The 12,280-nt window shown below is 33.2% G+C and overlaps 2 protein-coding genes across 11 annotated transcripts in view; both read left to right on the top strand.

Annotated features, from left to right (window-relative positions):
• LOC128994563 (staphylococcal nuclease domain-containing protein 1-like) overlaps nucleotides 1-2,457 on the top strand; it is a 35,079-nt gene extending 32,622 nt beyond the window's left edge. The window contains exons 15-18 of the mRNA XM_054419206.1: nucleotides 266-327; nucleotides 724-876; nucleotides 1,246-1,452; nucleotides 1,900-2,457. Of these exons, the coding sequence (XP_054275181.1) occupies nucleotides 266-327; nucleotides 724-876; nucleotides 1,246-1,452; nucleotides 1,900-2,010 (533 nt within the window). The 3' untranslated portion in view covers nucleotides 2,011-2,457. The remainder of the gene's footprint in view (nucleotides 1-265; nucleotides 328-723; nucleotides 877-1,245; nucleotides 1,453-1,899) is intronic.
• A 2,569-nt stretch (nucleotides 2,458-5,026) lies between these two features.
• The window catches only part of LOC128994560 (vinculin-like), a 48,832-nt gene continuing 41,578 nt past the window's right edge, over nucleotides 5,027-12,280 (top strand). For all 10 annotated transcript variants that reach the window (XM_054419199.1, XM_054419200.1, XM_054419191.1 and 7 more), the window contains exons 1-2: nucleotides 5,027-5,225; nucleotides 9,044-9,151. In XM_054419199.1, coding sequence (XP_054275174.1) covers nucleotides 5,169-5,225; nucleotides 9,044-9,151 — 165 coding nt within the window. In that variant the 5' untranslated portion in view covers nucleotides 5,027-5,168. The remainder of the gene's footprint in view (nucleotides 5,226-9,043; nucleotides 9,152-12,280) is intronic.

Below are 12,280 nucleotides of genomic sequence, written 5' to 3'. Positions count from 1 at the left end.
TTGATTTGGTCACCATCACTGGTTCTTTGAAAGCGAACTCTAGAAATAAACTAAAAGCTAGGGGTATGAAGACCGGAAGCAAATTACGTTTTAGCTAACATTCGTCACTCCGCTAGATCATAAGCTTTACAATGACTTATCAATCGTAAAAATCTGTTTAGTAGGATGGGTGAATAAGGGATGATACAGAGAAAAAACTTATTGTATTAAGTATACAGATTTTACTTGTAGAATAGGCTTACTCATGTCATGAATTTAATTGCAGGGGACCTGTGTGCAGCTAAGTTTACTGAAGACAATTTGTGGTACAGAGCAAAAATTGAAAAGGTGCGTACTAATTTAACTATTTTATTTAAATTAGCCTTTTAAAATAGACACATGTTACAAGTCTTTTGTTCTTAACGATCATATTTACTTGGCAACCCAAAAGGGGAACGTTAAATTTTCAAATAAGTTGTGTAGCAAAATTTTTTTGAGGTAGTGGCTGTCGTCAATCAGGTTTTTAAGCCAGAAATAAAATATTTTCAACATTTGAAGAGGAAATTGTCAAAGCCGTTATCGAGATCTTTGTGCAAGCAAGCATACATACAAGCAAACATTGCCCAAGAGTATAGGATAATATTGTAAGCTCCTGTAACTGAATATTATAAAATAACCCAAATCAGTAATAACTCCATACCAAACAGAGTGTTAAGAAGGTAAATAAATGTTAACTGTTGACAGGCAAGTGGGGGCAAAGCGCAAGTTCTGTACGTTGACTATGGCAACAGAGATGAGATTCCATTCTCCCGTCTGGGTCAGTTGCCATCAGCCTTCGCCCAGGACAAGTACTACGCTCACGAGTACGCCCTGGCCTGTGTAAAGCTGCCTCAGGACGTAAGTAATCTCAGCAGTACTCTTATATTTTTAATAATTCCGAGAGCTGTTTGGAAAGTAACCTGCAGCGAGCTGTATGAAAACAGTTTATTATACTTCTTACTAAATAACGACATCTATACTTTACTCTTCCATATAATTACCATACATTTAGGCACTTACAGCATCCTATTATTTTATATTACATTAAAAAAAACCTGTTGAATTCATAATAATGTTTGTAGATTGATGCTTTTATAGTGATCTATCCAAAATATTTTTGTAGACCAATATTATTGTTAACATGATTGTGTCTCATCTTTGAAATACCATTTTTGTATCAAAGTAAAGTTTTTTCTTAACCTCTAAGCGTATTTTTGTTTTTTGTAGCCTGACTACATCCAAGATGCCATTGAAGCGTTGAGAACGGACACGATGAATAAACCAATCCTGCTTAACGTGGAATATCGAATGGCGTCCGTACCGTACGTGACTCTCACTGATGAGGCAACCAACAATGACATCATCGAAGGTCTGATCAAGGACGGACTGCTGCTGGTCGACACTAGCAAGAGGGACAGGAGGATACAGAAATTGGTGAGGAAATACTGAAATACATGACATACAATAAAGTACGGTATATACAATACTGACAGTACGGAAATACATACTCACAGTATGCGAGATATTGGTTTAGCTAATCCGAAAACGGGGAAATCTGGGAATCATTTGTGAGTTTTTTAAAGAACTGGGGAATTCAAATATAAAAACCAGCCCAAAATCACAATTTTTTCACATTTGAATTGTCAAAATTTGCAATTTCGGGAAACTAATCACAAATAATGGACTTTTTTGCGATCTCAAGAAGTGATCTAGAGTTGAGATAAGTGATCTAAGAAATTTAACTTTCAAGTTTGTCATTTCTCAAAATTATTTAATACAATTGGAGAGGATTTCTGTTTATTTTTTACTATTGTAATTTATTCAAGTACATATTCAATTTTTTTACCTAGTCTCTGGTCATAATCTGTTGTGTTGTTTCAGCTCCAGCAGTACACGAAAGCACAAGACGAAGCAAAGAAGGCCCATATTGGAGTCTGGCAGTACGGTGACATAACCGAGGATGATGACAAAGAGTTTGGCCTCGGCCGCTAATCATTCTTACACACCAGTTCTACCTGTGACATAATGATAATAGTGTCGAGAAAACTGAAAAGTTACTTTCAGATCTCAAGCTTGTTGAAACATAATCAGACATAATGATATGCATGTAATTATTATCGATATTTGCATCCATCTTCCATTAACGTATCGTTTAGTAAGTTTTTCTTTGTTTTTTTAGCCTGTCTGATTTTTGGACCGGTTAGAGGTTAGTTTTTATTTTTGTGGTTTTTATTATCGAGACTGATGGTAAATTATTTACAATGTTTGCTAAGAGCATATTTTTACGGATGTTTTATTTATCGTTAAAGTATTTATCACACTGTTGTGTATCCGACATACGATCATTTTTATATGAAATATTATGAAAGACCAATTGATAGTTGATTTCTGTATCAGGGATTTGTGGGCTGAGGCTGTAAGAAGATAATTTAAAATCAATTGTGTTATTTTATTTCTCCTTTTATATCTCCTTGATTAATAATACTGTACCTTTACTATTGATACACTTCGTATCCAAAAGTTGATGATACTGTACTACTAATCCGAAACCAACCACAGTCAAACCATGATTATTAACCATAATAAAGGGGGTGGGGACATTTTGGGTAAACTACATTCTCGGTTATTCAATGGTTGGAGTTTAAAGGATATGGCTTTTCAAAAAGACCTGAACGGTCATTTTTACGTTATTTTAGTTACTGTAATCTTTAAATCTACAAATGTATACAGTAAATCTATACACTAAAATAAACGACAGTTGTTTTCTGAACATCTCTTTATCTGTAGTATATCTGTGTCGTATTCTCCATTACATTCCATTGGCTAAACCGGGCCTACTACCAGTGTCATGGCGGACGGTTCCTGTTGCTTAGCTAATATTCCAATTGGTTAAATTTTTTATGATTTTGATTAATGAATAAAGGGAGTGGGTTAGGAAGGGAAGTAGAGATAAACGCCACAGATTATTACTGGGGAATGTGCTATTGGGCCCTTAAATTACTGCTACAAAGTAGACTTTTGTCAACGGGAACCAAAGAAAAACTTTTATAAAACTATAATACAGCCAATAGCACTCTACGGATCTGAAACCTAGACATTGACGAGGAACAACGAAAATAAAATAAGTTTATGAAAACAAAAAAACTAAGAACTATGTGTACCTTCCCATCAACAGAAATTGGGTGTGGAGGAACAGAACAAACAAAGAATTAAGGGAAATTTGCCCTTAGGGGTAGCGGGGGTAGGGGGTAGCTCAAAATTTTCAAATAGCAAGTATAGTCTTGTTTGGTATCATTTTGTAGGTCTTGACAAAACATAACAATTAACATAAAGAAAATAGAAATCAGATCATTAATAACAAAATGACAGCTAAAAATGATTGAGACAATGGTTATTTAAAGTAATTTTGAACTGCCATTTTGTTATAAATGGTATGATTTCTATTTTCTTTATGTTAATTGTTATGTTTTGTCAAGACCTACAAAATGATACCAAACAAGACTATCCTTGCTATTTGAAAATTTTGAGCTACCCCCTATCCCCGCTACCACTAAGGGCAAAATTTTCAAAACTGGCCATAATTATTGTAGCCCTTCATATCCAAACAAGTTGCCGCAAACCGATTTCAAATATCTCAAATAGTAACAAAGTTAAAGAGGGTGCAAGTTAATTTTTAGCCACCCTCATGGTTATTTGGATTTGAAACGTTTTAGGGCGCAATTTTGTTATTAGAGAGCCGATTTTTGTTTTCTTTATGTCAATGTTTAGGTTTCGTCAAGACCTGTAAAATGATACCAAACTTGACTATACTTGTCATTCGAAAATTTTGAGCTACCCCCTACCTCCGCTACCCCTAAGGGCAAAATTTTCAAAATTGAACATAATTATTGTAGCCCCTCATATCTAAGAAGGTTGCCGCAAACCGATTTCAAATATCTCAAAAGGTTGAAAAGTTAAGTGGGGGTGCTAGTTACTTTTCAGCCACTCTGTATATAGTGCTCACCTAGTAGTCAAAAGGTCGCTGTGGTTCCATCCTGAGCATGGGGAAGGAATTCCACCACGATTACTAGAATTCCACCATGGATCCTGAGAAAAGTCGTAAGCTTTTTGATGGTTATCGAAACTGGACCCAGCTGTTCCTGATCATTGGGGTTTAAATAAATGATCCTGACTAATGAAACAGCTGATCTTAGTCAGAAACAAAGCAACACAAGTCATCACACACCATTCTACACTCATATTTAGGTTAAAATAAGCACCTAGGTGGCGTCCCCATCTCAATGATTGATAATTATTGATTGATTGATAATTGTTGGCGACACTGATCACTAGTGCTGACAAAATATTGTTTCTATTATTTTAGGGTTAATTTTATGAGTTGTGCTTTACTTTGGTTTGGTTTGGTTATACAACTAAGGGACGAGTTATTGTTTATGATTATATGGATTTTTGGTTGCGTGGTATAAATTACTGAAATAACAAGAAACATGTTCTAAACTAAACGTGACTTCTACCATGGATAAAACATACTCCTCAGCCTCTACACTGCACCGGGCACAATACAATTGTGTTCAGCTAATCCATAAGAAGAGAAACCTTCTAAGGGAGTATGTTTTATCATGGTTTTAGTTGTAGGTTTTATCTAAGGTTTTATGGTCCGAACTCCACGACAACGCTGTCTTGGGCCCGAAGACCGCTGCGTAGCCTTCCACCATGGCTGCGTAGTGCGTGCGTTGCCGACTGAGCTACCTACCAACTTAATAATTGTTCTTGCATAATAGCAGTCTTTGTGAAGAAAAATTAAATTACTAATGAAAGTAAAAAGTAGTAATATTAATTTTGAATAGTATGATAGGTATAATAAAAATAAGGTCAAGTAAATTCCTTTTATAATCCGCGGTACCTATGTAATATTGAACGTAGGATAATTTTTGTTTGCGTTTAGACACACTGCATCACTGAATGATCTCAATTTCTTCATGTTTTATTTCTTTTTCTTTCACAAAAAGGCTAATTTCGTCTACTCTAGAGTCTAGACAGTCAACACTATTAGTTTTTGTGGTATAATTTTATGATTTTTAATTAGTTTTTGGCCTTAGTAGGCTCATATTTAGGTTTACTTGTCAAAGAGTTATTAATCTCCCAGAAACATGCCCGTGTTTCACACCAAAACCATCGAAGGCATTTTGGAGCCTGTGGCACAGCAGGTATGAAATAAATTTGTATTTTTATGGGGCTTGGATTCCTAATAAGCTGTTATACTATTAAGTTTCGTATTCAACGTTTGAATGTATTGTACATACACAAATATTTAATTAGTTATCATTTTAAAGTAACCCTTGCATCTTATTTATTTACCGTACTCGTACTGTAATACAATTTTTCTTGTAAACCACAACCAACATCAAACGTCTGTCTCAAATTCTGTGTTTGATTGTTTTGTCTCTCTGAAACAAAAAAATAATAATTAAATGGGTGAAATTTTTATATAGCTCCTAATACTAAGCCTTAAAATTGCACCAGTATCTCTTTGGGAAGATAACCTAGGAAATATTTTATGCTGTAAATTAACCTTTATCAGCTGTCAAATGACGTCACGATGTGACACATGCCTAAATATGGACATGATTATGGACACTAAACTTGAAGATTTGAAATCAAAGTAAAAATATTTACAAAGTCCAAAATTTCTTTTGTCAGCTTATTCATTGCTCCTACTTACTTTAATGATTTCTCAAACTTATAACTAAGCTATGCTTATGCTTAAGTCAAATATAGTAAAATAGGTACTCTGCATTACAAATCATAACCTCCAATTTTACTACAACCTAAAATTAACTTAAGCTGAATTTTGGAAATATGGAAAAGGAAAATACAACGTTTTAAACATTAGGTAGGCCTAAACTTATATCAAAGTGGAGCGTATCCAGTAAGGTTTCCAGAGATCAAGTGTATCAAGGATGATATTTTTTTTAAATTGTCGTTAAAGGAAAATAAAATCTTCCAATCAGACCCATTTAACTTTTTAAGTTAATTGGGTTTAATAACTTATATAATGAAATATATAATTGGGTTTGTTTTAAGGTCCAAATTGAATTTTTAACCATTTAAGATAACTTAGTTTATTAAAAAGCCTAAGTACGTAAGTTACGAGAATATGATTTAGACATGTTTTAAAAACCTGACCTAATTTATTGTTTTACTATTTTAATTTAAAATGTTATGTTGCCACTTTGAATAGCAAGTGCAAGCATAGGCTATTAACATTAGGCTAAAGAGGTCGTGAATATTAAAGATTTTAAGTTATGGATGGGTGTAGGGACATAACTTAAAATCAAATTTAATCTTAAGTGGCTTTTCCCTACGTCAGGCCTAAGTATAAGGGATGTTTTCAGGTTTCGACACACTTATGGTGTCATTGTCAAGTCTAGACGTGGTTTTTTCGCTCCTAGGAGGTCGTAGGAAAGTCTTCAAAAACACATAACGAGATGAACAAATAACAAAAACGAACACGTACACACATTTTAACGAATAAAGTATGGCCATACAACTCATGGCGCGGCTGCGGGTTCAGGGTGTAGGTCTAGACTGACCGTCGCCGTGTCCTTCGTACTTGATGTAATAAAAGTGTTTTTTTTCGTTGCTTGAGTATCTACCTAATTTGTTTTCTTACATAATGAACCTATTGAGGTGTTATTGATTTTTAACAGAAAATACAGGTTTTCATTTAAATAAATGTCTAAATGTAGGGCCAATTTAGTAATTTGATTAGCTCGTGAGATACAGTTAGGCTACCGGTAACTTAATTCCTGCAAACTCTGCATCCAATAACCTCCATGTCCGGATCCCTTAAAAATAATTTTCAGGCCTAACTTATATGTAAGTTCTGCAAAAACCTATGCTGGTGTTAATTACAATTTTGAGAGAGATCCTGGTATCAAAATAGCTCAGTTAGCTTTAACCCTCCCAGTGTTACTTGACGAAAATTCGACAAGCAGCACACTTTGTGTAGTGTTACTTGTCGATTTTTCGACACGCAGACATCGTTTACGGCGAAGGCTCTATGACTGACTGAATCGAGTTAGGTATCGTTCTTTCCGTAATATTCTAAGCTTTCTCCAGAGGTCTGTCTCTAAGCGCTATTCATTTTAGTTCCGAAAATATTGTAGCAGACAGCTGACGTGCGTGTATTTGTAAACAGCTAGGTTCCCCCGGACCGATGACTGATGTGTTTTATTACGTTTATCATTGTTTTAGTGTTAAAAATCAAAAGTAGTGATATACGTGGTGCATTATAAGAAGATTTAAGTGGTTTTGAAGTGCTGGTTGATGATCCTGAAGAAGTAGGTAGTGATATTGATGTAAATTATCAGCCAGATTCCTAGCTATGGTTAGGCTATGCATTCTTAGCTAAACGCTATGTACTGAAATCAGTTTTTTGCCCATAACTTATTTATTTGCAAATATACTTCCTTATATTATTATATATTTGTAATCCTCATAAAATTTAGAACAAAGTGGCTATTTTTAAATATTTATAGGCCTATAATTTATACAATTTCATTGAGCGCGAACTTATTTTTTTTTTGAAAATTTTCGAAATTATATTTTTTTTACCTAAATTTTTTTTTTTTGAAAAAATGTTCCTTATGTTTTATATATAATATTGAAGCCCATGATTTTCCAAACAAAATGGTATATAGAACATTAGAATTAACATTGTTTTAAGCTTCTCAGATCCGTTTTAATAAAACCTTGCAAATGCGCCAAAAATAGGTGGACATTAAGGCCTAAACTATGGACACTTGGAGGGTTAATAGATTATAGCATTTTGCTTATGCCATAGAACAGCGGTTCCAAAATGGGGTACGTGTAGGCCTACCACTGGTGGTACGCAGAGACCTTTAGGGTGGTACACGTTCAAGTATGCTTCTACCGATATAAATCAAGTAAACTTATTCTTCCGTTTTATAAGAATTAGATTTTAGACTAAAAATATCAATATTAAAAAACTACAATTCAAATTAATATCTTATAACATTTAAGAAATCACATTTTCAGCAGGAATTTTTGTTTGGAGCATACACTTTCCGTGCCATCCCTCGTGTCAGCCGTCTCCGTCTCGACGTTCCTCTCTCCCTCCCCCTCACTCAGAATATCTCTCTCTTTTGTTTTCATGTTTTGAGGTTATTTTTGTGGTTTGACACTGGCAATATCAGTGTAAAATAATTTACTGGATTCATTAGTTTGGACTTTTAGTTTTACATTTTGTTTCTCAAATTTGGAGTCAATTATGTTTTTCCATAGGCTACGGTAATTCTAGAAACAAATGTTTTTGCTTTATTTTTAATCATAGGATCTAACTAACATTGGTTTGCGTTATGTGTTATGTGTTTAATTGTCTAAAATAAACGTAAGGTAACTTACTTGATGTAAATTTGTATTTTTTCTAAAGACCACCTTATTTTTTTAGTTGTAATAAAATTTAGTTCAGTACTCCAAAAATTAAAAAAATATCAAGATCAGACAAAAAGTCAGGGAATTCCTGCCATAGAAATAATAAAATATTTGCGGTCATTTTATCTGACCACCAAAGCACTAGCCACTTAGTAGGCTATGTATAAAACATACACTTAAAAAATACCTACCAAATCTTTCCATTTTCATCCCTTTTCCCAATAGGCTAACCCAAAATTTCTTAATCTCGGAAACCTTCTGGTTCACATTATACAAAGAATTTGTGGAGCTATATTAGGTTTAACTCTACTAAGTTATAACCCCATTTACTATATTAGGTAACTAACATTACATATAGGCCTACGTAGATAATTTACTGTCTAAATCAGTTCAAATAAATCCAGATTATTCTTAAATAAATTAGATCTTAGTTGAGCTTAGACTTGAGTTCGCTACTCAATCATTCTTAAAACACAAATTCATCCGGTGGAGTACATCTACCGAGTTATTTTCTTGGTTTATATCAAGGTTATATATAAAATTTATTTATGAATATGTTTTTTTGTAGGTTTCAAGGCTTGTGATTCTTCATGAAGAAGCAGAAGATGGCAATGCCATGCCAGATTTGGAAAGGCCTGTCATGGCAGTCAGCTGTGCAGTTACCAATCTCGTTAAGGTTAGAAATCAGCGTTACATCTATTTTATTTATTTAACATTCCTACGGACAGTTTCATTTGATAATGCTTATAACATTGTTAATGTAAGATCTTAGATAGGCTAAGCAGAAGATCTTTAGTACAAATCAAAGGATTATGTTCTTAGCCCATTTGTTAGTGTGTCGGGCTTCAGTGCGAAAGGGTCGGTTCTAATCGCTAACACAGCCACCAAATTTGAAAGGTTTGGAACTTGGAAGAAAAATCTTTCCCTTAACCCATTGGCGCCGACTTACGAGCGTTACTCGTACGGCCACTGCAGGCCCGGCGGCCGACTTACGAGTGCCGCTCGTGTCACCGCTAGGCAGCGCCATTAGTTATTTAGTTATTATTATTTTTCGCCCTTTTTGTTTCTTCTTACTATTATAATGTTTATAAATATCTTGCTTCTTGATTTGCGTTTTTACTCATTTATTTTAGCGAATAACAAACAATTTTGTGTTGCCATAGAAACCACATATCACCAAAAATCAGCTGCGGTAAGGTAAACAAACAATTTAAAAAAAATGTTATTTCTTATAAAAGTGTACAAGTTTTGATTTTTCTACGTAGCCTAGGGAATCGATTGAACTTTATAATAGTAGTGTTATTTGGTGTCTGGATTAATCTTGGAATTTGTATAGCAAGTTTACTTTCAAAATATTGTTTTTAAAATTTTTATTTTTATAATCTTTATATATATATATTTTTTTTTAGTTTAGAGTATATATATTTTTTTTAGTTTAGAACTTTGACTATCCAATTACCACTTTTCTGTAGACAATTTTACTGTAAACAAAATGGTGAAAGAATTATTAATTTATTACCTAAGGTTTTCTTTCTATAGCAGTTAGAGTAAAAGTCTACAAATTCGGTAAAATTAATTGCCGCCAGAGGGTGCTGCAGGTAGCGCATTAATTCCTTCCCCAATGGGTTAAACAGATTTTTGACTCTTGGTTTTCAATTCAAAATGACACTGGTGTGGGTAACGAAAATTTGATTCGGTGTGGATTTTAAAATGAACAAAAGTTACTGTTACCGTACCTGAATTGCTTGGATAAAAAAGTGATTAAAAGGAGCGTCTTTGTAGACATAGGTTTTTTAGGGTGTCACATCATATTGGTTAACAAAGCCAACAATATGCTTCTGCCAATATGCTTTCTGGTTATTATTTACCCAACCACACAAAATTTATTAGTAATAACTACATAATTTTATTTGTTATGCCTGGTGTTGGCTAATAAAAGTTGCGAACAAATAATTTAAACTTCTAGAGTAATAGAGCTACCTAATGGATATTTTATTGCTCACCTTAAGTGTGTACATTGTTAACCCTTCCAGGACTGTAGGCAGATATATCCGCTTATCTTTTTGGGCTCCGCGGACGGTAGAGACAAAATGGTCCGCCGATTATAATCCGCGCTAATAATCCTTCGATTGTTAGTACAGTTAGGTATTGTTGTAGTTGGTTGTCTAAAATATCATTAATCATTCATAACAACGTTCTTTTATTCAATTATATCTTTAACCAAATGTGCCTACTAGAAATATTTTTCTAGAAGAATAAGAAATTATCAAAAAAATGTTGTAATGAAAAACATCTTGGACAAAGTGCTTTAAAAGATTAACTATTTACAACTTTCTATAAATTAAAATTATAGATATTAAAAAATAATAATAGTTTTTAGTTTAGTTTAGTTTTTAGTTTTTATTTAAATAAAATAATTTTGCTGTCGGTATACACACTATAGGCCGTCTGGGAAGGGTTAACATTGTATACATTCAATTCAATTCAATTCAATTCAAATTCTCTTTATTCATTCACAGTACAAGTTTTTATACCTACAATGAATAGCGTCAAATAATGTAAAGATGAATTATGCCTTATCGCTAAAACATCATTATCTTATCAAAACAAATGTTAAGCTTAGAAGAATAAACAAAACAAAATTAAATCAAATCATCTTTCTAAACTATCATTGTTTGTTAGGTTAACATTGTTGCTGTTGACAAGGGTTTGAAATAGGGATGAGATAAATTTTGGTTTGCCTTTATAACAGTTTATTGAATACAAGCTAATTATTAAAATTTTTTAAACTTTAATTTTAACTAGGCCTTATAAATTCTAGCTTTAAAAATCTTTAATTTTCCCATTTTTTCAGTCAAAGATTGCTTTTGTATATAAAATTATGAAAGAAATAAAGAACAAACAGTAGTTTTTGCAAACGTGCCCAAATATAACACAGACCATGGATAATTTGGTCGGCTTCTCTTCAACATAAATAGCCACAGTGTGTTGCTGACTAACTCTCCAGTTTCAAAACCTCATTCTCACACCCACACACACACACTACAGTAGCCTTTCACTTGGCTCCATTGATATTCAGTAGGTAGTGATAAATCTCCTATAGACTAATGGTCGACCTGTCAACCTTGAAAATGTAGTTTCTAAACTTAACGCGGAATCATGAACTAGTCAATGTTTTAATTGTTATGTTTTGTGATCATAAAACATAGATAAGCCTACTACCTACTGAATCATCTCCCTCTTTGTAAATCCCAGATCATCCTAAGATAACCTTATTATGACTTAGCTTATTCTAAAATGCTAAAATGGAAGCAATTCACAAAGGTGGAAACATTACTTTAATAGGACTAACTAATAGGTTGGCCTACTGTAACATAAAGAAACAGGACAAACCACTTTTTTACATAAGTTAACATATTGTCTGTTTAGGACAAGCCAAGTTATTACTCTCTATTTTAAAACAAACAGACTTGTAGTTTTTATGATCAACTTCATTAGAGTAAACTTTTTATCATAATTTTTTTTGTAAACTACAATAGTTAATTATTTGCTCCACTTCAATGGTTTTGAAGATAATTCAATCAGCACTAACTACTCTTAATGATCTCATCCGCATATTGTTGATGGATTTCAATAAAACTCACTAACGGGGCCTTTAAATGCAAATGAAGGCATTTATCATATTTACATAGATCATATTGTTACTTATTATTATTATTTATTATTATTATTAGATTATATTGCTACTATCTAGCGATCACCAACATTTCATGATTTAGATTTTCTGTGATTATTCAGATGAAAT

This window comes from Macrosteles quadrilineatus, unplaced genomic scaffold (assembly GCF_028750875.1).
Source record: "Macrosteles quadrilineatus isolate MER2022 unplaced genomic scaffold, UCM_ALF_1.0 Scaffold_5__1_contigs__length_97177068, whole genome shotgun sequence".
NCBI classification, from domain to species: Eukaryota; Metazoa; Arthropoda; class Insecta; order Hemiptera; family Cicadellidae; genus Macrosteles; species Macrosteles quadrilineatus.
This window is presented reverse-complemented; position numbering and strand designations above follow the sequence as displayed.